A 26,020-nucleotide genomic window follows, 5' to 3' on the forward strand; every position below is an offset into this window, starting at 1 on the left:
TATTTCATAGAAGCTCAGCATGCTTTCTGCAAGGACAAGGCTAAAACAAGACATTTTCCTATGCTGATACTTTATGAAATGCCACTTAACACATGCTGCTACCAAGCCAGCAGCTCCATTACCTTTTATTTAGCACCTCATGTCAGCTGAGATGCTAAAGCAATCTACATCAACAGGACGTATCAAGAAGCATTCATGATACAGAAGAGCAAGAGATGCGTGATCTTGTTCGAGAGCCACTTCTAAAAGTTAATCTTTATAGAGTCATAGAACAGTTTAGGTAGAAAGGGATCTTAAAGCTCATCCAGTTCCAACACCCTACCATGGGCAGGGACACTTTCCACTAGAGCAGGTTGCTCCAAGCCCCATCCAGCCTGGCCTTGAACTCTGCCAGTGATGGGGCAGCCACAGTTTCTCTGGATAACCTGTTCCATTGTCTCATCACACTCACAGTGGAGAACTTCTTCCTTACATCTACTCTAAATCTCCCCTCTCTCAGGTTAAAGCCATTATCCCTTGTCCTATCATTACATGCCCTTGTAAAAAGTCCCTCTCCAGCCTTTCTCCATTCAGCACCTCTGCTACCCGACCTCTGTGGTATAAATGTATGATTCAAACTTCCCTACTAAGTCAAATTTGAAAAGCCTAATAGCTGCCAGAAACCTGCTACAGACTGCTACCTTCCAACAGCTCTGAATTCTCCTAGCATCTGCCTGGCTGTCATCGCATTTGACACAATCAGAAACTGCACAAACCTCTCAGGAGAATCTATTCTACTACCAAGTCTTCCTGACCTTTCATTTAGATGACTATCTATGACTGGAACAGTTATCACCAGTACTTATCCTTCTCCTTGCAAAGGAGAAACAGAAAACAGCTACTCTTGGAGGTTTTCACCCACCTAGTGTCTTCATGGTTGTGTACGTCAGCAGTAAAGCAACTACCACTTGATCCTTTAACCTGTGAATTCATGGCCTTAAAAGCCTGCTCTGCAGCTGGGAACACTACTGGATACTCACCTGTAGGTATTCCAGGGAGTCATCTACTGAGTGTCAAACAATGGGTTATTTTCTCATCAGAAATAACTACGTTCAGCATTTTATTTCCCCCAGTTTCTCTCCAGACTCTATCAAAGATCCAACCAAGTCATAGCCAGTGCTGCCACTTGCACACATGCTTCTGTTTGTTCAGTATAACCTAGCACAATTTCCCCATTTCATACCAAATCGGTTTCATTACCTTTTTTTGGCTGCTTCTGACAACTTAATATTCCAACAACATTCTTGATAATTTTTTGCTTAACCACTTCATGGCAACACAATGAACACTGGTTTTGGCCCAGAGATTTTCTGGACCTTCTTCTAATGTGAGAACACAAAAATCTGAACACAGAGTTAGTGCACACTTGTGATTGAAAGCTTCTAAATGTGAAAAAGAAGAGATTTTGTGCTAGCTTCACAATAACGTAAAGCAGTATTTCACAATAATGGAGCCATGGAAAAAACACACAAGGAAGGAAGGTCAGTTACAGACTAGTATTTTTATGCACTTCAGTAACTGATTTAACAGTATCACACAAACAGCATTTCATGACTTGGCAGGTAACAGCTAAAATGAGATGAACACAATTGCTTTAACTGTATATTTCAGTTCTTTAATATTTGAACAGATTTTAAATCCTCAGACTGAGTTTCAGCCATTACCCATTAAAAACTAAGTCAAACATTAAGAATGTGTTTGCTTTCTGGCAAATAACTGGTTGACCTTGTTTTGATCAAGTCACTGTGTGCCTTACAGAACAACCTACAGCAAGGTAGAATGAAGGGAACATTTTATGTCTGACCTGCCAATTACTCTGGAAGACAAATGACTTTGTTTCCTCGTGGAACCCATTAAAACACTGAAAATGAAACTCAAGAAACTAAGAGCTCGAAGCCACCTGAATTCCATTTTTTCCCTGGTGATAAGCCCAGAATCAATGTTGTAACAAATAAACCTAGTACCCGGGGTTCTTGGTGCTGGCTGAGCTTTTCTTTCCCCCATGAAAACAGCAAATAACATTCACAAAGGAGAAGTCAAAGAACACCTGGAGTAGTCAGTACCCAACTCCCTTGGGAAGAAAGACACCAACATCTCCTTGATAAATTACTAGTAACATGTAACAAGACAGAAAAGTCAGTCTGACAGCATTAAAAGCAATAGAAACAGTAGCTTCTGCACCCAAACCCATATATATTTTCCTTTACAAAAGAAAGAAGAAAATGGCTTGGTGACCCCTCAGACAGCAAGAGAAGAAAAACAAGGTCGGTGCATGCCTGCTGCCAGCAATATCTTCAGCATCACCCTGCCTTCTTCAGCATCACCCTGACATCAAGATGCAGTATATTCTTTACAGCAAAAACTAATATCAAAAGGCCACAAAATAGAGTAAGACCCTCACAAAAGCTGAAGTAGAAACTGAGTATTCATAGACAGTAGCCACTACAAACTTTTTAGCTTGACTGGATTATAGCACGTATGCAAGTCTTCGTGACCTTTTAAGGCAGCCCCTCAACTCCACTTTCAGATAGACACAGATGGACGGAAAGCATCCTAGTTATGTACTCAGCACATTTCCTACCACAAGCAAGGCAATGTGGAGAGTGAAGTGCCTTAGCAAGACTTGCACGAGCAAGCCACTAATTCAGTATTGTGGTGGTTTAATTCAGCAGAAAAGAGCAGGTCTCCTCTAACCTGCAGGCAAGCATCACCTGGTTTTCCATGACATTAAGTCTGATGCGCATCAGATGATGTCATTTTCTACAGTTTTAGCAAACAAAGAGCATCTCTGATGTTTTTTCTGAAAAATACATGGAGCAAGTAAGTGTAACTTCAAACTACTGAGAGATGTGACACTTGAACAAGTTGTTTTGAAAGCAACACAAGGAATGCTTGGTTCTCATTCCAATATTCCCTCCCGCAATAAATCTCATCACTTACCTATGTTTTTATACTGCCCTGAATAGCCACATTCCAGACTCCTACCTACAGTCATTAGGCAGCCAGTTAAGACAGGAAGCACATGCAAGCTGACAGGCCAACTGGATCTAAAAATGACCAAAGTGAGTGAGAACTCATGGAATGACAGAATAGTTTGGGTCAGAAAATACCTTAAAGCTCATACAGTTCCAACGCCCTGCCACGGGCAGGGACACCTTCCGCTAGAGCAGGTTGCTCCAAGCCCCTGTGTCCAACCTGGCCTTGAGCACTGCCAGGGATGGGGCAGCCACAGCTTCTCTGGGCACCCTGTGCCAGTGCCTCAGCACCCTCACAGGGAAGAATTTCTTCCTTATATTTAATCTCAGTCTCCCCTCTGTCAGTTTAAAGCCATTCCCCTTGTCCTGTCACCACACGCCCTTGTTCAAAGCCCCTCTCCACCTTTCGTGTAACTCCTTTAGGCATTGGGAGCTGCTCTACTTCCTCCCTGGAGACTTCTCTTCTCCAGGCTGAACAAGCCCAGCTCTCTCAGCCTGTCTCCATTGCAGAGGTGTGCCAGCCCCCTGATCATCTTCATGACCTCCTCTGGGCTTTCTCCAACAGGTCCACATCCTTCTTATGTTGGAGGTCCCAGACCACAGACTACAGGTGAGGTCTCACCAAGAGCAGAGTAGATGGGGAAAATTACCTCCCTGAACCTGCTGGCCACACTTCTTTTGAGGCAGCCCAGGATACAGCTGTACTTCCTTCAGTACCAAAATAGCATCTCCTAAAAATATAGCACAAATTCTTCATGTCTTCCTACTACCAATTAAAGTTTGTCTTTCCCAAAGTAATCTTTTCTCCTGGAACAAAAACTTGGCTACTTGTCTTCATTTCAACACCTGTATCTTTTCCCTCAATTAATCAAATTGGGCTTCTTTAAGAGTCAGAGCTGTCTCCATGAAGACAGGAATTTTGAGCTACACCTCAGAAACTTCATTTTATTTTTTTTTCATTAATGACTTTAACCAACTTAGTAAGGAACTTCAGTCATAAAGAAAAGCACTATTTTATTGTAATGACAAATATTTTGTTTCACCTATGAACTGGGATATGGTATTGACCGGATTTTTGTCTGTATCTCATAAACACACGGGTCTAAACAAAGGTAAATCATGTGTGAAAGACTTTGGGCTTTATTTATAATGCTGGACCAGTTGGACAAGTCTTCATCTACAGTGTAACATGACTTAAACTTTTGGTCTTTATAATTTATGCTATGCAAATGAATGTAAATGTTAGCACTGTTGTTAGTTTACTGTGTCTCATTTATTCATTCTACCTCAAGAAAAAGAAATCCACTGAATTGAGATCTGAACCAGAGCTCCTCAAGGATCCCTGGGATAAGCAGATCATTATTTCAAACATAAACATATATAAATATTGTGGGGTTTTACTTTCTACATAGTCTAAAGACACGCATTCCAGGAGTGGGGGGTGTCCCTGCCCTTAGCAGGGGGTTTGAGGTGGATGAGCTTTGGGGTCCTTCCCAACACAGGCCAGCCTGTGGTTCTGTGATACTAGTGTGGATGTGCTGCTGCATGGGATGGGGCAGGGACACATTCTGCACTAACAGGCAACTGCTCTTACTCATTACAGAGGGTCTCAGGGGGAAGCAAAAAGCACTGGAGGAACGAACCCGAGTATGACTGTGGCTGTGAGGATATTACTGTTTCAATGTTCTAGAAAAGAATGTATCAAAGCAGTCTGAGCTCCAAAAATAATTCAGGTGATGTGGCACTTTAAGCATCAAATTTTAAATTCATCTTTGAACACAACAAAGGTTGCCCAGGGGAAGTTGTGAGTGCTCCATCCCTGGCGGTGTTCAAGGCCAGGGTGGATGAAGCCTTGGGTGGGATGGTTTAGTGTGAGGTGTCCCTGCCCATGGCAGGGAGGTTGGAACTGGATGATCTTGAGGTCCTTTCCAACCCTATTCTATGATTCTATGATTCTATAAAATGAAGTACACCTTCTTAATATAAAAGGTTGAGTGAAGTTATTTAATAAGCCAGTTTATCTCTAGATAACACCAATTCCAGAGAGAGATACAGAAGAATAAAGCAAGCCCAGAGAGTTTTACTCTGGTGCTACTTTAAATTTAAAAAGGAAATAAAGGAGGGATTTAAAAAGGCAGGAAAAAGTGCTGCAGATGAACAGTTCTCAGGAGCAAGAGTACAAAACAGTCCTTAAGTTTCATAATACACAAATGAAGAAAACACAGAACTAGATGAAAAGAAGCTAAAGTCATAGTACCATGATAAATAAGAGTTAAGTGGCTTCTAAGAAGCTTCCTCCTACTTCATGTACAATCTCCAAGCCTTTTATTATAATATGTCAGAAAGCATTTCCATTCAAGCTTTAATATATTCATTCTTACTCCATATTGTGCCACTGCTATACATCAAACACACAGAGGGTGACATCTCTCTTCAATTACACTTTATATATATATACACAAATACGTATTTTTTCATAGATATGCACACAGATAATATATAGCACTATGCTGAAGCTGTATAAAACATTTCCAATTAATGGCTAAGAACCTACCATGCTGCTATAAATATTCCCTGGTAATTATATTGAACATTTCAGTCTCCATCCTGAATCAGTTCATTTTAATAACATAAGACCAACCAAACTAGCTCCTTTTTGAAAGATGCATTGGTGAGGCAAAACCAACTTGCAGATACTTTGTCAACTAAAATACAACACAGGGCATTAAAATCGGTTCATTAATGTCAGTTAAGGAAACCTCACTTCAGCTCAGAAGTTTACATCAAGTTTTAATTTGCATTATATTCTCTCTTCAGTCTGATTAAAACTTCATTCCTTTTAGCCCTTTTTTTAACTTTCTAAACATGAATTTACACACTATAAAGGATCATAGAGGAAATGCTGTCCTAAATTAAATGCAGTATTTGGGAATAATGTTCCTTATGATTAAACACTGTGAAGTACTGACAGGCTATGTCTGTATTTCCAAGAATTGCAGCACAAAAGGAAAGCAACTGTACAGTAAAGCAGCTGGTGCCTACATTACATGCACTTCAGGTGATTTACTTATGATGGTCAGCATCAGCAGAGCTTAAAAGAGAAGGTTTCCACACAGAATCTCTTACTTCCCACTCTCAAGAAAGAATATCACAACCAAGTCTACTCTGGAAACTCTTCTAAATAACCCTGGTCTCTTTCCAACACCATAATCTCCTTCACTTATTGATTATTTCTCTCTCTTCTAATCATTAATTAATGTACCAAAAGGTTTCTTGGTTTGCTGGTTGGGTTTGTTTAATTTAGGAACATTGTATTACCTAAATCACACTTATTTAAATGCTCCCTTATTCCTTGGGAAGATGTCATGCTTCAAAGAGGTTGTAATTCCTTCCCACAGATCACAATTATCCATGTGCCTACTGTTATTTACTATAATTTCTGACACAAGAGAGAAATTTTTCACGCTTAGAACAATCACCCACTGGAATAACCTCTCCAAAGAAGAGATTCCACAACACTGGACTCTTTCAAGATTTGGCTGGACAGGGTGCTGGGACATCTAATTTAGGTCATGTTTTGCCTAGAGAGGTTGGACCAGATGATCCTTCCAACGTGGGATTCTATCATTCTAAGAAGAGAAGCGCTGATGACTAGGATCAGATACAGACACCCAGTCAGTACTGAGACAGCTGTGCATGTGTAAAGGGAGTGATAAATCCTGTCAAAAGAGTCACTGGGATGGCCAGGATCATCAGGATGATGCAGATGCAGACAACTACACTGCAGACATATCAGCCTCAGAAGAGTTTCTATCCATCTCTGAGCTCTTAAAAGAAATGCAAAGATGCATTTGCCATTTTAAAGTGAGAATGAAGAGAATTTAAGAAATCCATTCAGTGCAAATGTTAACAGTTCAATTGTGTCAATGGCAGCCTTGGCTGCAGTGACCATGAGATGGTGGAGTTTAGGATCCTGTGTGGGAGGAATAGAATACCTAGCAAAGCCACAGTTCTGGATTTCCGAAGGGCCAACTTTGGCCTCTTCAGTCAACTGCTAAGGGAAGTCTCATGGGAAAGTGTACTAGGCGGTAAAGGGGCTCAAGATAGTTGGTTAGCATTCAAGGACCGCTTCTTCCAAGCTCAGGATCGGAGCGTCCCAATAAGTAGGAAGTCAAGTAAGGGATCTAGGAGACCGGCGTGGTTAAACAAGGAGCTGCTGGGCAAACTCAAGTGGAAAAGGAGAATCTATGGATTATGGAAGGAGGGGCTGGCCGCTTGGGAGGAATATAGGACAGTTGTTAGAGGATGTAGGGAGGCAATTAGGACAGCTAAGGCCTCCTTGGAACTCAATCTTGCTAGTCGGGTTAAAGACAATAGAAAGGGCTTCTTCAAATACATAGCAAATAAAACTAACACAAGAGGCAATATAGGCCCACTGCTGAACGAAGTGGGTACCCTGGAGACAGAGGATATAAAGAAGGCAGAGGTGCTGAATGCCTTCTTTGCCTCTGTCTTTACTCCTGCAGACTCTCCCCGAGGGCCCCGGATTTCTATAGCCCCAGAAGGAGTCAGGACAAAGGAGGAGTTTGCTTTGGTAGATGTGGATTGGGTTAGGGATCAGCTATGCAATCTGGACATCTGTAAATCGATGGGTCCGGATGGAATGCACCCACGGGTGCTGAGGGAGCTGGCGGAGGTCATTGCTAGGCCACTTTCCGTCATCTTTGGTAAGTCGTGGGAAACGGGCGAGGTGCCTGAGGATTGGCGGATGGCAAAGGTCACACCAATCTATAAGAAGGGCAAGAAGGAGGACCCGGGTAATTATAGACCGGTCAGCCTTACCTCCATCCCTGGAAAGGTGATGGAACAACTTATTCTTGACTCCATCACTAGGCATATCAAGGATGAGGGGGTCATTAAGAACAGCCAACATGGTTTTATGAGGGGGAAGTCATGTATGACCAACCTTATAGCCTTCTATGAGGAAGTGACTAGGTGGAGGGATGATGGTAGAGCGGTAGATGTAGTTTTTCTTGATTTCAGTAAGGCATTTGATACTGTCTCCCACAGCATCCTCATAGATAAGCTAAGGAAGTGTGGGCTTGACGATCAAGTAGTGAGGTGGATCGAGAACTGGTTGAAAGGAAGAAGGCAGAGAGTTGTGGTCAATGGCGCAGAATCTAGCTGGAGGTCTGTGACTAGTGGAGTTCCTCAGGGGTCGGTGCTGGGACCGGTGCTGTTTAATATTTTCATCAATGACCTGGATGAGGGAACTGAGTGCACCCTCAGCAAGTTTGCTGATGACACAAAACTGGGAGGAGTGGCTGACACACCAGAGGACTGTGCTGCCATTCAGCGAGACCTGGACAGGCTGGAGAGTTGGGCGGGGAGAAACTTGATGAAATTTAACAAGGGCAAGTGTAGAGTCTTGCATCTGGGGAAGAACAACCCCATGTACCAGTACAGGTTGGGGGTTGACCTGCTGGAAAGTAGTGAAGGGGAAAGGGACCTGGGGGTCCTGGTGGATAGGAGGATGACCATGAGCCAGCAATGTGCTCTTGTGGCCAAGAAGGCAAATGGCATCTTAGGGTGCATTAGAAAGGGAGTGGTTAGTAGGTCAAGAGAGGTTCTCCTCCCCCTCTACTCAGCCTTGGTGAGGCCGCATCTGGAATATTGCGTCCAGTTCTGGGCCCCTCTGTTCAAGAAGGACAGGGAATTGCTTGAAGGAGTCCAGCGCAGAGCCACAAAGATGATTAAGGGAGTGGAACATCTCCCTTATGAGGAGAGGCTGAGGGAGCTGGGTCTCTTTAGCTTGGAGAAGAGGAGACTGAGGGGTGACCTCATCAATGTTTACAAATATGTAAAGGGTAGGTGTCAGGATGATGGAGCTAGGCTTTTTTCAGTGATATCCAGTGATAGGACAAGGGGCAATGGGTGTAAACTGGAGCATAGGAAGTTCCACGTTAACATCAGGAAGAACTTCTTTACTGTAAGAGTGACAGAGCACTGGAACAGGTTGCCCAGGGGGGTTGTGGAGTCTCCTACACTGGAGATATTCAAGGCCCGCCTGGACAAGTTCCTGTGTGATGTACTGTAGGTTACCCTGCTCTTGCAGGGGGGTTGGACTAGATGATCTTTTTAGGTCCCTTCCAACCCTTGGGATTCTGTGATTCTGTGATTCTGTTCAATTTCACCATTGTTTTAACATCCTTAAACCTCATCTGGTACCCAAATTTGTTACTAAGCATTTTACAGGTCAGAGCATGCTGCACCATAAACCATTTCTAACTACACTTTGGAAGAATTCCACAGATTTATCCTCTGAAGAAGGACCAAACCTCAGAATCTTTCTTCCTAAACAGCAAATCTTGACCAAAATTTTCTGACAATCTCAATCTTCCCCGAGCATCTCTTTTTATACCTCGATTATGTTTCAGTTCTGGCAGGCTTCCTATTTCTAATATGTTTGAAGAAGTTATTAGTTTTCATAAGTTCAGCAAGTTATGCCTCAAAATCTTTTCTGGGCTTATGTTCCTCCCCCACCTCATTTAATTTAGCAGGATTGACATTCCCTTCTCCTTTCTATGTTTGGACACAACATTGGCTTTAATACAGTAAACTTTTTTCTCCCTTAACTGGTTTTATTCTGCTGTTTAACTACCCTTGTGTTTTCATTCACATTTATTCTAATGGAGAAGGAGAATACACTTACTGAGAATCCACTGTGACATCTTTAAGCAGTCTCCATGCTACCAGCAAACATACCCCCTTCTTTTAATTTCTTCCAATTACCTTCTATACTTTTATGTACCTCCTCTTTAATACTACTGTCAAGGTTTTATTCTAAAATCAGGAATTCATGTTTGTTTATCCTACATTTTATTTCTAATACTTGTAATCTTGTTTCCTGGGACCTAAACATGAACAACAGGAGAAATGAAAGGAGAAGTAAGGTGGGAGGAACAGCAAACACATGTAATGGCAAGCAACCAGCTCAAGGAACCCTTGCTATGGGCATTCCAAACAGGGAGAAAAGGAGGAAGTCATAGCAAGACATAGACAAGGGAATAGGATACGGCTAGGTGAATATACAGCAACAAGCTGCTCCAGCTGCCCCTCAAATCAGAAGGTAGCTTTAGATTCTTCCACATTCTACAGCTGCAGCATTTCATAGGTTATCCTTACCCCTTCCTCCAGTGAAACACCACTTAGTACAGCTCACCAAGTGCCCACGCAGCTCAATTTCATTTTCCCAGGTGTTTGGGTGGAAATTCAAGACAATGTTTGAAGTAAAGATCCTCAGAAACTGAGTTTGGTTTTTACCGCTGCCGATATGCTTGGCAGAAGGGTTAAAGACATTTACACATTCGCTTTTGATCTAGCTGTCAATTTTTATGAGCCCACTTTAATATTCTTCCTTATTTCCCATATTGCTACAGAGGAATTTGAAATTTAAATCTCACCAAGTGAATGCATATCCAATCTGTTCTATAAATAAAAATGCCTGTAAAATACTGCATAGTTTTCTGTTTCAAGCTGTGAGATAGAAAGGCATATTTTGAGAGTTGTCAGACACTGTCTGACATCATCAAATTACGATCAGTCCAGGCTTAATCGTAATTTCTAAAGATAAAGAAGGTTTAGGGTTTTTTTTCCTTAGATGAAGCTCATCACTTCTCTGCACAAGGCACAGACCTCACAGGTGACATATCAGCCATCACCTGAGCACTGCAATCTTGAAAGGAGGATGGAAAGGTTCTGAAAGCGATCTCAGATTATTGGTGTGCAGTCCCCGGTCTTCCAGCTACCAACAACTCCGAGCTGTCAAGGCATCAAAGTGGTCTGCCCGGCCAACACTGACAAGTCTATCACAACTGATGGATGAGGGGAACTGAAATAGCATTCAGCAGAAATTTTGGCAGAAATACTTCACTGGGGAGGATGATCTCAGCACAGGCTGAGAATAAGCATCTTCTACATGGTGAGAGGTTGTTTTCATGAGAAAAAAGCTTGGAGCCAAACTTACAAACTTCTACAGTTTGCATGGTGTGGATCAACATGTCAGATGAAGTTCCAGTAATAGCCAGTACTGCAGTTAGGGATGGAATCCTGCCATCATGGAGTTCAGAATCACATCAGTGAAATTCAGGCAACTAGTTTTATGTCTGAAAATTCAATTCTGGACCTTTGAAAGCAACAAAAACCTTTTGCTTAGGTACAGCTATGTTTTTATCATCCCACTGACCAAGCACAGCATGGCATGAAGTCGCTATCTGAGACAAAGTCTAAAAACAGCTCTTGACCAAGTAATGAGCTCAGCCACAATCTGGTGTCTCCTGTGCAATGCCAGTATAGAGACACACAGAGTAGGTATACTGAAAATCAGAATCCACACAGAGAAATCCTTCCTTATGGAGTCTGATGAACTTTGCTGATATGGTTTGCTTCTGAAGATAAAACATCCAGTTACAACTAAGAAACCCCTAAGTCCTTCATCACATGCAGGACCTCGTCTGCCCTCTGGCTGAAGTGTTGTGCAACAAGTCTTTTACTGAAGATTTCAAGTCTTCCATCAGAATCAGTGAGTGTGGCCAAGGTGATGAGCATCCACTGCGGGGAGGGCATGCTTCTATCTTAGAATCATAAGGCTTGGAAAGGACCTTAATACCGTATCAAAGGTGCATTTATAATGAAGCTCTGGGTTTAGAATCATAGCTGAGCTAGCTCGGAATAGTCTACACAATACACATCACAGTCCTTTTAAGTCAAATGGATATTATCAATAAAGATCCACAATAAAATATCAGATTTTTCCAAAGTATCTGACCTTATCAAAATTGAATGCAGTGTGAGCTCTACACAGTGTTATGGTTCAAAAAGCATTATGCAAAAGAGAGAGATTTAATTCCAAGCAACTCTGCAATTGCACATTTTAATTCTTATTTAAAGAAAAAGTGATTCTCAAGGGCTTGTTAACGTTAAAACATAATGGCTTGAGATTAGAGCTTTTATGCAAAATTTGGTACCTCTTTTTTGCTAAGCAGAAGACTGCATTTTACATATTTATGTAACTAAATAGCTTAATTTTAAATCGGATTCTTAGCTTCCATGTTGTTAAAATAGTGACTGACATTTCCCATTTCCTTGATGGTATTTTTATTCAGATTTGCCAGGCTGAATGGCTGGAAATTGTAATTCAAGTAAACATATAGAAAAGTTATATTTTAAACTAATTCTCAAGTATCATTCAATTAAAATACAATAAAGCTTTGTTTTAAAGACAAACCAGTTTTGACCATGCATTTGTGTTCTGGGAGTAGAAGCAACAGCTTCTAACTAATAGATCTTTCACATAAATACTACATTTCACCTTCTAAACTCCTGCTTGAAGAAGAAATCAATTTTTTCTGTTTTCTGAAGTCTCAGTATCTCAGCATCAACTGAACTAGTAAATAAACAGAATTAGATTCACAAACCAGAATGAATGCTCTTTTTCCTGTGTCTAGAGGCAGCTAATCCTGAAGACAAACAGGGTTAGAAGATTAAGTTCCAATGCCAAATGTTTTAAGCTGAAAGTCACCAGGTAGAGTTTTCACTTCTATTAACTCTGGTTTTAATGATGATCTCCAAACTACCTGATCTTTAAATACAAGTGTAGGATTTGACATATACTATCAATTACAGGCTTTAAAATACGCTTATTTGAGTCAAGAAAAAACACATTCAGGTGAAAACTTGAGTTTTAAAAGACAGAGTTTTCCTCTCCTTAGGAACTTTTAACTTGGCAAACTTTCTGTGCAGCACAGAAAAATAATCAGATCTTAGCATTCTTGAACACCAATGCTACTGTATTACTTCAGTTTCCTAATTCAGCCTTTAATTGGTTAAGAAAACCTGAAGGTTTCAGTCATGTTATTATGAGAGAAGAATACTAATTACAACACTTTCTAAATATTCATATTATAAGGGAAACTGTCCACAGACTTAAAACAGTCAGTAGCATAAACCTTAGCATTCAAATCATCTTGCTTTTGTCCTTTTATCACAATCCAAGGTTGAAGGAGTTTTGTTGCTTCATTTTTCCCTAATATTCTGACATCTTAGAAAGAACTATAAATTTTAAGTCATTTTCTATGCTAAATAGACCCTTGCATAACATCACACAATACCAATCTCATAAATACATTCCTGGCACTGTCATCCGTGCTCCAACTAGTTTGAAACACCACTAACCGTGTCTGAGCAACATGCCATCAATAAAAGGCTTCAAACACAACAGTGAGTTCTATTTTGGATGTCTTCAGGAGAGAAAGATAAAAAGATTCAGCTACTTTCCAAACACACTTGAGAACATTTAGTGTGATTTTTCAAAGACACTAAATATCCCTGTTACCATAGATTACTCAGGCGTATAATGTCTGAAGACAAGAAACAAAAAATGCCTTACTCTGGGATTTTAAACATTTTTAGGATTAGGGATTAGCGATGCCTGAAGTAAACAAGCACAGCAGAAGAGCTTGAAATCTTGTCTTCAGCCAAGCTTTCCATACATCGATCAACTAAGCTTCATTAAAAGCCCTGGAATATCCAAGGACCTTTTGACTGGAAGTAAGATTTACAGACAGAAAGATAATTTATAACAGTTTCAGTTCCTCTCAGCTCCTCTCCTTCCTCCACCACTGATTTGTGCCACTAAACAGAGGGAATTCATCAGCAGCCAAAAGCTCAGAAGCAAACTTCTTTGCTGCAGGAGTCAACTTGGCCATAACTAAGGAGAAAAGGGAAAAGAAACTACAACATTTTTCTCCCATCCTTTTTATCATAAAACAAGGGAATACTGAAAAATTGAACTTTTTACCTTGCTTACTGTGAATCAAAAGCAATTTTTAAAACCCCTTTCATCACTAGTTCAACCACTTTATCCTGGGTGATGAACAAACCTGCTTGACAACTGGTCTGCTTTTATTATATTTTTTAGGAAGAATATTTCACCTTTTGCTTTTCCAGCTGGTACTCTGCAAATGCTGCATGGCTCTCCCCTACAAAGGGGTCCTCAAACACACCATTACCGCTTCTAAAAACCATCCAGACACATTTATTACATCACATCCACTTACAAATCTAACAAATTCCACTGAAATCTATTGCTGGATTAAAAAAATACCTTTTGAAAGAAACCACCAAAACTTAAGCCTATTGCCCATGTTAAACACGGTTTAATTCAATTCCATCACGTACAGATTCTACAAGGTCATTGTCTCAAACACAGAAACAAGGATTGTGCCTACTCACTTAGATGAATTCTGATTCCACACAATCAGTGTTTCCTCAGAAAACATATTTCATCAGAAAACTCATGGTAGATTCAGTTTGAAGTACCATACTCTTCTGCATTTACTTTTCAACCTCAGCTCCTCTCAATCTCTTCATTAAAAGCACTTATGAAAGCTGGTAGCATTTTTAAATAATACTTCTTTTTTTAATCCATGCATAAATTAAACCCTGTGCTCATAGTCTTAATTCTTACAGAGGAAACAGAGCATTAGGCTTGAGGGAGTCAATCTACAGATGGAAAGCATTACAGGAATTTTTATTTTAGATACTACACATCAAGGTCAGAACAGTAATATTTAAAGTAATTGAATACCATCAATAAACTACCTCCAGCACACACAGAATTCCATCACTTCTGTGCTCTCCATTTCTTCTCAAATTAAGTATGTTTCAAATCAAAGTCACACTGTTTGACTCTAAGCAGAAGAAAGTGCCAACATCTGACTTTTAAAAACCATACCTTGATCAGAAAGAAAATCCAGCATGGTCTGTAGAAGGAAAGACAGATGCCTGACACACAGAGCAGGGTTGCCCATTCTTCTGGAAGCATATACTAGCTCATGAAGCAAACGCATCTGCACTGCAGCCCATCCTCTGTGAGTTCCTATAAAGTAAGCAGCCATTGTATACTTCAGAAAGAAATCATCATAGATGAATATCATCATAAAGTTGTGTTTCCTTTATATATCAAGCAATAATTTAATGATACTTTTAAGAATCACCCAGTGGAATCAATAATTACAAAATCCAATTTTTGTACTTAAGATTCTTTGCATTTGCTTGAATATATAAATGTGAAAGCAATTTTTGTTGTATATGCTTGTCTATACTAAATATATGCCTGTCTGTACTAAATTTATCCTTAGAAACCAGAAAATGAAGTTACATTTTCCAAGAAGTAAAAACAAAATGACACACAAAACCTTTCATGTGTCGCATTTTTTAAATTCTCTGAACAAGAAAGTCACATGAGATTTCGACTCATGGAATGGTTTGAATTGGAAGGAACCTTAAACCTCATCCAGTTCCAACCCCACTGCCATGAGCAGGGAATCCTTCCACTAGAGCAGGTTGCTCCAAGCCCCATCCAACCTGGCCTTGAACACTCCCAGGGATGGGGCAGCCACAGCTTCTCTGGGCACCCTGTGCCAGCGCCTCACCACGCATAGTTTCATACAAAAACTTATTTTTTATCCAAATCAAGTACTTCTTAAGTCTCTTTAAATATCAAGTAAAAGGTATTTTCTCTAAATTCTCTCCTGGCCATTAAAAGTCAATCAGAAGCAATAAAACTGCAGGACATGAAGCACATTTGCTCATTTTCAGTCTTTAAAAACTAAGTTTTATACTATAAATTATTTCATATTTACAAAGTATCTACAGTAACAATAAAGAGATCATCACAATGTAAGTTTTCTTTCAAATCCATAATATGCAGTACTCTTCATCAAACTTAACATGCTTTTAGTAGTAAGCAAGAGCAGTAATTTCTAAGTAACAGCTATTCCAAGATGTGCAATACTTCATAAACTTTTACAGAGCCTTCTTTCTAGTATCACCCTTCAGCATACAGCAAACTTTTCTAGCCATATTTACTGCAACCCAACCTAGGGAGTTCAGATTCTGAACATAACTCTTGTTATTTTATATGTGTGAAATGTCGTTCTTATCAAGTAGTTCTTAGACTTTACAGTGATCTTTCGTTATGTCACTGAAACAGACATTTTAGGGGTAAAAAACAGATAAAGCACTTCAGTGCAACATGAAGGCAAGTTAAATATGAAAGATAAACACCAATCATGTCATCACTTATTGCAGAACTTCTACAGCCTCTCCTCTCAACACTAGCCCACCCCAATCTTCTCCTTTTCCCTCATAGGCCATAGCATAACTGGGTTGGAAGGGACCTTAAAGATCATCTAGTTCCAACCCCTGTTTGTGACTGGGGCCAATGTTATTTGTTCCTTCAAGGTGTACAGATGTCCTGTCCCAGACTGAGTGCTTACTCTGGACTAGGGAAGCAGGAGGTGGCTCAGGGTGAGCTGTATCAAGGCACTATTCCAGCACACCCCCTCTTCCTAGATCCTTTGTATCTTTTTGTCTAGTCCAGTTGGCATTTTCTGCCTCCTCTCACAAATCGTTTCTTTCAGTGACTACTGAAGTCACATCAGTTTTAAAAATAGCTAACTATCCACACACACAGTGGGTTGTCCACATGCATGTTTTGTCAGTGGAGCTAAGAGAGCTTGGAAGGTATCACCTAGTGGCTAGTCAGATGGATTTTTCCACATCCTTCCTTAACTGAATTGACTGGATAGCTCCATTATTTCAATGGCTAAGTGACCTAGCACACACACAAACAACTAAACTGACAATTGAACTTCCAACATCAAACTGGAATCTCAGAAATGGCCAATGCACACTCACAAAAGGGACAAGAATATTCCAGCTGCTGTTCATTCATTTTTAAACCAGTTCAGAGGTTTTATACTGGTGAACTCCACCACTTTTCCACCAGTACATGCACAGTCCATTGCTTGCTGCTCCTTTCCTGCAGCAGCAACATTTAGCGAATGGTCCACAACAATTCCACTATACAAAAGAATGCAAGTTTGGGGGCAACAAAGGTTTACTCAACAGGAGTTCCCAAGCAGCATTTTAGCTATGTATTCCTTTAGAGGAAAAATGCAGCATTGTACATTAAAACCAAGACAACTTTTTGAATTATTACTTTATATACAGCTTTGGATAACATTGATAAGATTGTTGAAATATACCTTATCTAAATGGGGAAGGAAATAGCACTTAACTTGCATTAAGTGAACACAGCATTTAACAACTACAGGAATTGGCATGTGTTCTTATGGACTATTTTTTCCTTTGGTTTTTAATAAACGCAACAAAATAGTAATTCAAAGGGTATCTAGCCTCTAAAAACTGTTGAAGTGGCTTAACCAAATGCTAGAATGCTAGGCTTACAGATAACACCACTCTAATCTAATTTGTGGGAAAATGTGATGTATTTGACCCTACAGATAGGGTCAAATACATATAGATGTATAATTACATTATACATATGTGTGTCTATATATATATATATATATATATATATATATATATACACACACTAAAAAAATGTGTAAAAGACTCTTTCTATAAGATCAAACAGCACCACATACCAGAAGAAATACCATTGTGGATGCAGAAGTTGAAGGAGCTCCATGGAAAAAAATACTTGAAAATAAAATTTGGCCTTTTTTGTCCTGTATAGTCAAAGATATTTTGAAGAAGCTCTCATAAATAAAACAATTATTTGTTGCAAACAGAGGAATACAGCATTACATTCATTTAAATCGTTGAAACTTTAAGGCTTTGAAAGTAACACTAAGAAAATGATTCTATGATGGTACAGTGTTAAAGAACTGCTATTTGCTGCAGCTAGTTTTGGGTAGGTAAACAACATTAGTTTCATCTGTTATCTCTCAAGGAAATCGGTTCCAGAAAGCCAGTTGAGTGAAGTCAGAGTGTCCCAGAGACACTTACCTTTGCTGAAATCTTTAGGATCCAGTGATAAGCTATAGCCAGGGAGGGTTTCCAAAAGCAGTTTGTAGCAGGCCCTCCAGCCAGGCTCTGGGATGCTGGGGGCTGCACACTGCATCGCTGCTATGCGCTTGAAGAAAGCAGACTTGCGATGGAAGCCGATCCGCTCGTACAGCTCAGACAAAATGCTGTAGCGCTGGATTTTTTCTTCTTCTGAAAGCTGAAATGTAAAAGGAAAAAGAGAAAAGGACTGGCTTTAAGAAATATTTTAAAGCATATATCTGAATTTAAACAAAAAATAGCAGCAGGGGGAAAAAATGTAGTAGAGACTTCTCCAACACTAAGAAGGCCAGGGAATTTGCATATAGTCAGTCATGACAGCTTTTACTGACAGGAGAACTTAAGCTTGGTTCAAGTTCAGCAGCTAACAAAAGCAGCAAAGACAGTGCTCTTTACCAACTTTATTTCTCAGTAGTACTAAGGATTCTAAGGATTCTATTTGAACAGTCACTAACAGCTCGATATTTTATGGAAGATGTTTAACATGATCACAGAATCACAGAGTGGTCTGGGTTACAGGGACCTTAAAGATCATCCAGTTCCAACTCACCTGCCATAGGCAGGGACACCTTCCACTAGAGCAGGTTGCTCCAAGCCCCTGTGTCCAACCTGGCCTTGAACACTGCCAGGGATGGGGCAGCCACAACTTCTCTGGGCACCCTGTGCCAGCGCCTCAGCACCCTCACAGGGAAGAGCTTCTGCCTAAGAGCTCATCTCAATCTCCCCTCCAGCAGGTTAAAGTCATTCCCCCTCGGCCTGTCCCTACAGCCCTTGTAAAAAGTTCTTCTCCAGCTCTCCTGTAAAATGAAGGGAAAAAAAAAACAAAAAAAACCAAAACAAAACTAACAAAACAAACAAAAAAAACCCCAAACTCTACTGATTTACAAAGTTAAATAATTTCATCCCTGTAAGACTGAATCTAATTATTACTCTTGAAATCTCAGACAGTAATATCTATCCACTACTTGGAGTTAGTGTTTTTCTTACTTTAATAGCCTATCTTATCTGTCTCTGATCTTGTAAGCCACAAAATTTTCATTCCATGATATGCAGACTGCCGATCAGTGAGGACGAATTTACTGGAAGTCCCGTTAGGCTTAAGGTTGAAACAAACTTGGTGAGGAACTACCAACATGTGCTTCTTTAGCTTATCAATATATTGCCACAAGTCTCAAGTAACCACTGTTTTCTCCTCTGGTCTGAATAACTACCTTGCTTTGAAACCAGACAGCCAAGAAGAAACTGCTGCAAAACTCTGGAACCTACCACTTCAAGCCTACATCCCACTAACAAGCAGTATCAAGTTCTGACGATGAACCGATGCTGACACCTAGTGCACAATACCTGGCATGCACAACCAAACGCAATATAAAATACTTTAAATGACTCTAACACGTTTTGCAAAGGCGTTTAAAATGACAAACTTCATGCAAAAATAGCACTAAAGGACAGACACAGCGTTTCTGCAACTCATTCTTCAAACCTGAAGATATCAATCAGTGGATTCTGTGCATTTCACTTCAGATACTTGAAACACTCAAAAGCAAAAGATGATGCCACATTCGTTTAATTTTACTGAAATAATTAGGTCTTACAAATGAAGCTTTAAAACATCTTTTAGCCACTTAAATCCTAATATAATTACCAAAAAATAGTCTGCTTTCAGAAGTCACTTTTAGACATGGGGATAGGAGAGACCTCAAAGCAGCCTTACTTTTCACAGAAAGCATAATGATCTTATCTAGTAGTTCAGATCTTAGTACTTCAGGATATAAAGAGACACAGGCAGATAAGACTTGTAAATCATTATAGAAAGTTTCAGACAATCTTTGAAGCTGAAGCTCCTATTTCCCTCAGAACTGAAACCTCAAGATGAGGTCCAGTGCAAAAATACCACCCAACCGTACAAAAAACCAGTCCCTGTAACAAAAGTTGGAAAGAGGCAATTGCACCAAGCTGAAAACTGTCATGAATCAATGCAGCTGGAAAGAACACAAGGCACAAAAGTAAACTACAGAACAACTTAGTAACAGTTTATTAGAATTCCCAAAAGCTGTTATTCAGAAAGAACATGAAGTGCCAGATTAACATTGCCTACTCCAGCAGGAAGAAAGCTGCTCCAGTCTTTATTCCTCCACCTGATGCATCAACCTCACCACCCAGTTTGGTATTATCATCAATCCCATCACACAGATATTTTGAAGGTGTTGAACAGCATGGGGCCCTCTATCAAACCCTCAGGGACCCCACCTGTGACAAGCTACCAGCCCAAGTAAAAACCTTTCATCGCGACCCTCAGAGAGACTGGTTAGACAACTTCCTACCCATTTGCGGACCACCCATCCACTCTGTATCTTGCCAGTTTGTTCAGGAGAAAGCTACAGAAAACAGTGTCAAACACTCTGCTGCATTAACTCCCTAAATTCCAACTGAATGACAAAAAAAATACATAGGATCAAAGAATCACAGAATGGTTTGTGTTGGAAAGGACCTTAAAGCTCATCCAGTTCCAACCCCTGCCACAGGCAGGGACACCTTCCACTAGACCAGGTTGCTCCAAGCCCCTGTGTCCAACCTGGCCTTGAACACTGCCAGGGATGGGGCAGCCACAGCTTCTCTCAGTAACCTGCGCCAGCACCTCAGCACCCTCAGATCATTCATTCTCACCATTCCTAAGATCACTTTGCAAAAGGCCATTTCCGATTTGCTCACGGTTTCATTGAAAAAGATAGATACAAAAAAAATCCATCGCAGATCTGTCCCAAGCAGCTATTTTTCTCTAGTAAAACATCACAACAGAACCACAATTGGATTTTTTTCTTCACAAGGGAGAAAAACCAATAGAGTCTAATCTGAAACTAAGTCCTCATGTTTTTAGATGAACTCTGAATACCTTTTAAACCAGACTCACATATGTGAAAAATCCTTAAGTCCTAGTGAGAAGGAAGGTAGTGATACAGAAAATGAACTGAAGTTTCCTGAATCTAAATAACTTTCACACCTCAGTATAATCTCTCAGACAGAAAAGAATAAATGGACTTTCCACACTGACCTGACGAAGGTTGATATAAACTGCATTCTGAAGAAACTCAGAGGCTTCCATGCTCCTTTTCTGTATTGCAAGGACTCTCACCGCTTTCACGCAGGCTTCCAGTTCAATCACCCCAGCATTCTTGTACTTTAAGAGGGAGAAAATTAAAATTATATTGAAGTATTTCACCTGCTAGATTTGATAAGTATTTCTGCTCAACACATAAATCAGCTGTCACATCTTCCAAACCCAGCTATTCCTTAATGCCAGTGACTATGCTGTTCAATTAGCAGCATATATCCAGCTGAAAATTAAGGTGTCATCTAAAATATTATTATGCAAAACAATGGTTTTCAGTCTCTTCATTCATTTCCTTATTTTGAGACACAGCACAACTTCAGATTGAGAGTTCAGATGAGGAGAAAAATTGGGAATATCAGGATCATTTTGGGTAACGTCATATATATATGGGTGTGAGTGAGGTGTGTGCAACAAAGAAATAAATTCTACCTTCCAGTGTGAGAGTATGTAAGCAAAAGGGTCAGTTTGACAACAATTCATAATCATCTGAAACTGTTCTCTCATGATAAATGAGGAATTAATCTTACCTTTTCTACTTATTATGAAATACTTTGTACAGGACAGGACGCTGTAGCAACAACTTTAATTTTACTGTATTCATTTTCTCTTTAGTTAAAACATTCTCATTGATGACAAGCGAATTACAAACCATTCTGAGTTTTCTAGTATCTATTTACAAAATATTTTCTGTAAACGACTGCTTCAGTTATCCAGCTTGCTTAAGAAAGGCAGAAGACAAAGTAGATGCATATTGATCTGTCCAAGCTTGGCAACAAACACAGGCGGTTTTCGAGACAATATGATAAAGTTATTTCCTAAAACAATGCCAATATTGGCTATTTCAGTCAGCCCATCTCCTGCTGAAGTTAAACTCTGTTTGAGTATTTATCATGTTTGAAATTTAATGGAGGAAATAAAGCTCAGAACAAAATGCAAGAGTTACTTCACCAAAGCAGTTATGTACTCCTCTCACAGAATCACAAAATCAACCAGGTTGCAAAAGGCCTTTAAAATCATTAATCCCAACCTCTACCCCAGGACTGCCAAGACCACCACTAAACTGTCACTGAGGGCTTCGTCCACATGGGTTTTGAACACTCCCAAGGACTTCCACCACTGCCCTGGGCAGCCTGTTCCAATGCCTGACCACTGTCTCACTGAAGATATTTTCCCTAATATCTAATCTAAACCTCCCCTGGTGCAGCTTGAAGCCATTTCCTCTTGTCCTATCACTTGTTACTTGGGAAAAGAGACCAATCCCACCTCACTACAACCTCCTTTCAGGTTGTTATAGAGAGTGATATGGTGCCCTTGAGCCTTCTCCAGCCTAAACCCCCCAGGTCCCTCAGCCATCACACTTGTGCTCCAGGCCCTGCATCAGCTCCGTTGCCCTTCTCTGGCCCTGCTCCAGCACCTCAACGTCTCTCTTGTAGTGAGGGGCTCAGAACTGAAAACAGGATTCAAGGTGTGGCCTCACCAGTGGGATGTATCAGGGGGATGATCACTGCCCTGGTCCTGCTGCCACAAGCCAGGATGCTATTGGCCTTCTTGGCTGCCTGGGCACAAGCTGCTCATGTTCAGCAGCCCCCATGCCCTTTTTCATAAGCAGCTTTCCACACTCTTCCCCAAGCCTCTCATGTATTTACAGCAGCAAAACCCAAACCATTGGAGATTGAATCCATTTTAGAAAATGCTACGTAAGTTTCTTAGTGGCAACAAAAAATACATAGAAAGTGCTGATTTCTCAGCATTAGAACTAGGAGTTATTCTACCTGTAAGTCTTGAACAGACAAAAGCTAACTATGATTGTCCTGAACAGTTACAGATAAGTCCCAAGACAAAGATCTTTGTTACCTGCAAGTGAAGCTGTTAAGAAACATAGTTATTACTTGCTGAGAGCAGAATGTACTTTATTACTGTCAAAATATAAATATCCTGCCCCAATTTTATACATCTAAAGCAATCTCATTCTTTCTAGATGAGCAACTTACCCTTAAGGTAACAAAAACCTGAATGCATACTTGAGAATTACTGTTATACTGATGGACTCAATTATGTGAAACCATCCCCAAAGCTATCACCTTTCATTGCTCCAGATCATATATTAACTCGCACATACAATTTATCTTGTTTCATTTGGAGAGTCTCCCTTCAACACAGACATGGATATGCCACGTCATATTTACATAGCTTAGTCTGAAGATACTTTCAATATCACACAGACAGATACCTGAAATTAAACAGTGATTAAAGCATAAATAACTACAATGCAATACAATTAAACTTATCTTTACTGTTGATTAGGATACTGAGCCACTATTGTCACAGTATAATTTCTTCCTCTTTGTGTTATGAATGCAAACATTAAGCTACCTCATCACCTTTATATTATGCGCTGAGCATTTGCACAAAGATCTAAAGAAATGCTCCAGTAGAGCTGAGAACTGTTTAGTTTTTCTAAATCCTCTTTTAAAAATGTTTGTCCTTCACCTTTCCTCCATGATCCCTTAACTTCCCCACATGCTCTAAATCCCAGCCTCCCTGAACAAGCTCCTAAAATCGTATCCATCATCAGCAACCTCTTCATAAGCTCCTGAATTCCCCAGAGAACCTTCCAGAAGGTCCAGTAAATAAGCATTCAGCTTACACAATACATAAAAGCATCACTAGAGTTGACGATGTATGTATTAAGGACCATAAACGTGTTAAGAGTTACCAGACCTTCAAGTATCTAATACTTCTGCTTAGAGTGCTTTAAAAATACAAGACAATTAATTCAAAACCTCCAGGCACTAGAAGACACAGTAAACAGCAGCACATTGCTGTTGTCTTTGACCTAAGTTCTGGCATTCCCAGACTCTAAACCAAGCACTTAATTCAATAGTATAAATTATTCTTGTTTCTTCCACTACCATATTGAATGTGCTTCAGAAGGACCTCTGAAACCAAAACCACAGCAATTCATTATTCACAAGAATTCCACTGAACTTTCTCAAAATGAAGTAGGATTACCTTGCCATAGTAAGAAATGGCTTCTTTATATTTATCTATGATGTCTTCAGGACTAAGGCAATTCTTAGCACGTCCTATCTCAGCACTGGTATCTGCATTAATACCATTTGAAGTCAGCGCACCTGGAACAGAACAGGGTAAGAAATGAGCAGAAGGACTTTCAGCAAATACTACATATCTAAGAAGAAAACAAGGATATGCTGTAGGTTTGACCAAAGCATACACAAATACTTGTCCTACATATAAAGAAATCATGCCCTACCTAGAAAATGCTAGCTCTGTTTTACTACACTGCAGAGTACAAATGAAAAATGGATTCAATCATAAAGCAGCAAACAGGAAATAATCTTTCACTTAGTAAAAACAAAATATATTCATCATCTTTTGCACTTGTCTGAAAGTTTGGACTCTGCATAAAATATCAGATTGCTAAAGCTAGATTATTGCCTGAATACGTGATTTTAATTTTTCAATTATTCCTTGTTCTACTTAAAAACTGTATTTTTAAAACACACCTAAGAAACAAAAAGTGTATTTTTTTACAAACTGGTTATTAGAACAGTGACCTCCTCCAGTCATTTAAAACATACTTCTCTTCCCTATGGCCAATCACAGAAAACCAAGCGTTGTGTTGTAACAAAGGCCACCAAATCTGAGCCTTCCATGTTTAAAAGGAAGCTCAGCAAGAAATTGCTTTTCTTATATGAGAAAGAAGGTGAGAGACAGAAAGAGTCTTTACATACATAAGGCATAAGAATCTGAAGCAGAAGCCAAGGAAATCAGGGGTATTACAAAGACCATGAACATTTTATGTCTAGAATTTAATTTTATTGCAGAGTTAACATTGTAAAGTTGAAAACATACACCCAAAGTTTAGCAAGGCTCTGTAGCTTTTTAAATGCTCATCTGTGGGATTATATGGCAATTTATTTTTCCAAAAGGTTTCCCTATTGAGATGGAATCTTGTGTTTCAGAACTGTTCTACACTCAGTGGACAGAGAGTTAAACACACTTTCTACTCCATGTACATATTCAGAAACACATTATGCTCAAATGCTGAAACAACTATTTTATATGTTCATCAACCTATAAAGAATCCTACCAAGCACATCTGTAGATTAAACCTTAGGGTTTTCATGGAAGTTAAATGTAAAATCTTCGTTATTTATGATTGAGAAAGCCCCATAGCACTACAAGACTACATGGGACCATTTAGGTTTGTTAGTTTAAAAAGTGTATATCCTCCCTACTCATAAGAAGAAACAATCTTGGTTAAAATTTACAGGGGCACAATCATGGAACTACATCATTTATTTTGTGCCAGTTACCCTTCAGGCCTCTTTGCTTCCTCAAGATTTATAGCCAAAACCTGAAACATCAGGAATCAGTCCTAGTTTTGGCTAACGGCAGTAACTGTCTATACAAATGCAAAACATATGCAAATAAAGAAAATACTTTGGAAACATGCATGAAAATAATGTACCTGGATCAATGAGAACTTCTTGTGCCCCTAAAAGGAGGAACAAAAATGATTTTGTTTTCAGCCTTAAATATAGCCAACACAATAAGCTTGAACAAAATGATATGATTTATCAGGATCATCATTGCTCTTTTGCAGGACTACCATTTATATTTCAAGGAGTCATCACATGTTAAATCTCATTTTGTTAAAAAAATAAATGTAAAAATCCCATAAACTTGCAATGAATTCTGAAATACATCAAGAACTGAAGAATTTTCAGTGTGTAATTTAAAGCCATATCCTTTTTCTTTCTTGTTTTAGTTGGCAAGTTTCTGTCACAATCCACTTACTGTAGTTTAACATCAGCTCCTATAGCACTTCAATCTCCTTGTGGGAGCTCATTTAATCTACACAATACACATGAATAATATTTCCAAGCAATTGTATCTCTTTCAATTGCCATTAATTTCACTCCACCAAATTTTC

At 39.7% G+C, this 26,020-nt stretch overlaps 1 protein-coding gene across 8 annotated transcripts in view; it reads right to left on the reverse strand.

The window, feature by feature from the left end:
- TRAPPC9 (trafficking protein particle complex subunit 9) overlaps window positions 1-26,020 on the reverse strand; it is a 600,540-nt gene that overhangs the window by 556,168 nt on the left and 18,352 nt on the right. For 7 of the 8 annotated variants that reach the window (XM_065669011.1, XM_065669012.1, XM_065669017.1 and 4 more), the window contains exons 5-9: window positions 25,556-25,582; window positions 24,073-24,194; window positions 21,001-21,126; window positions 17,892-18,108; window positions 14,809-14,952 (exon numbers count right to left, since the gene is read on the reverse strand). In XM_065669011.1, the coding sequence (XP_065525083.1) occupies window positions 14,809-14,952; window positions 17,892-18,108; window positions 21,001-21,126; window positions 24,073-24,194; window positions 25,556-25,582 (636 nt within the window). The remainder of the gene's footprint in view (window positions 1-14,808; window positions 14,953-17,891; window positions 18,109-21,000; window positions 21,127-24,072; window positions 24,195-25,555; window positions 25,583-26,020) is intronic. The other variant, XM_065669014.1, reaches the window with a different exon arrangement.

This window comes from Lathamus discolor, chromosome 2 (genome assembly GCF_037157495.1).
Source record: "Lathamus discolor isolate bLatDis1 chromosome 2, bLatDis1.hap1, whole genome shotgun sequence".
Taxonomy (NCBI): Eukaryota; Metazoa; Chordata; class Aves; order Psittaciformes; family Psittacidae; genus Lathamus; species Lathamus discolor.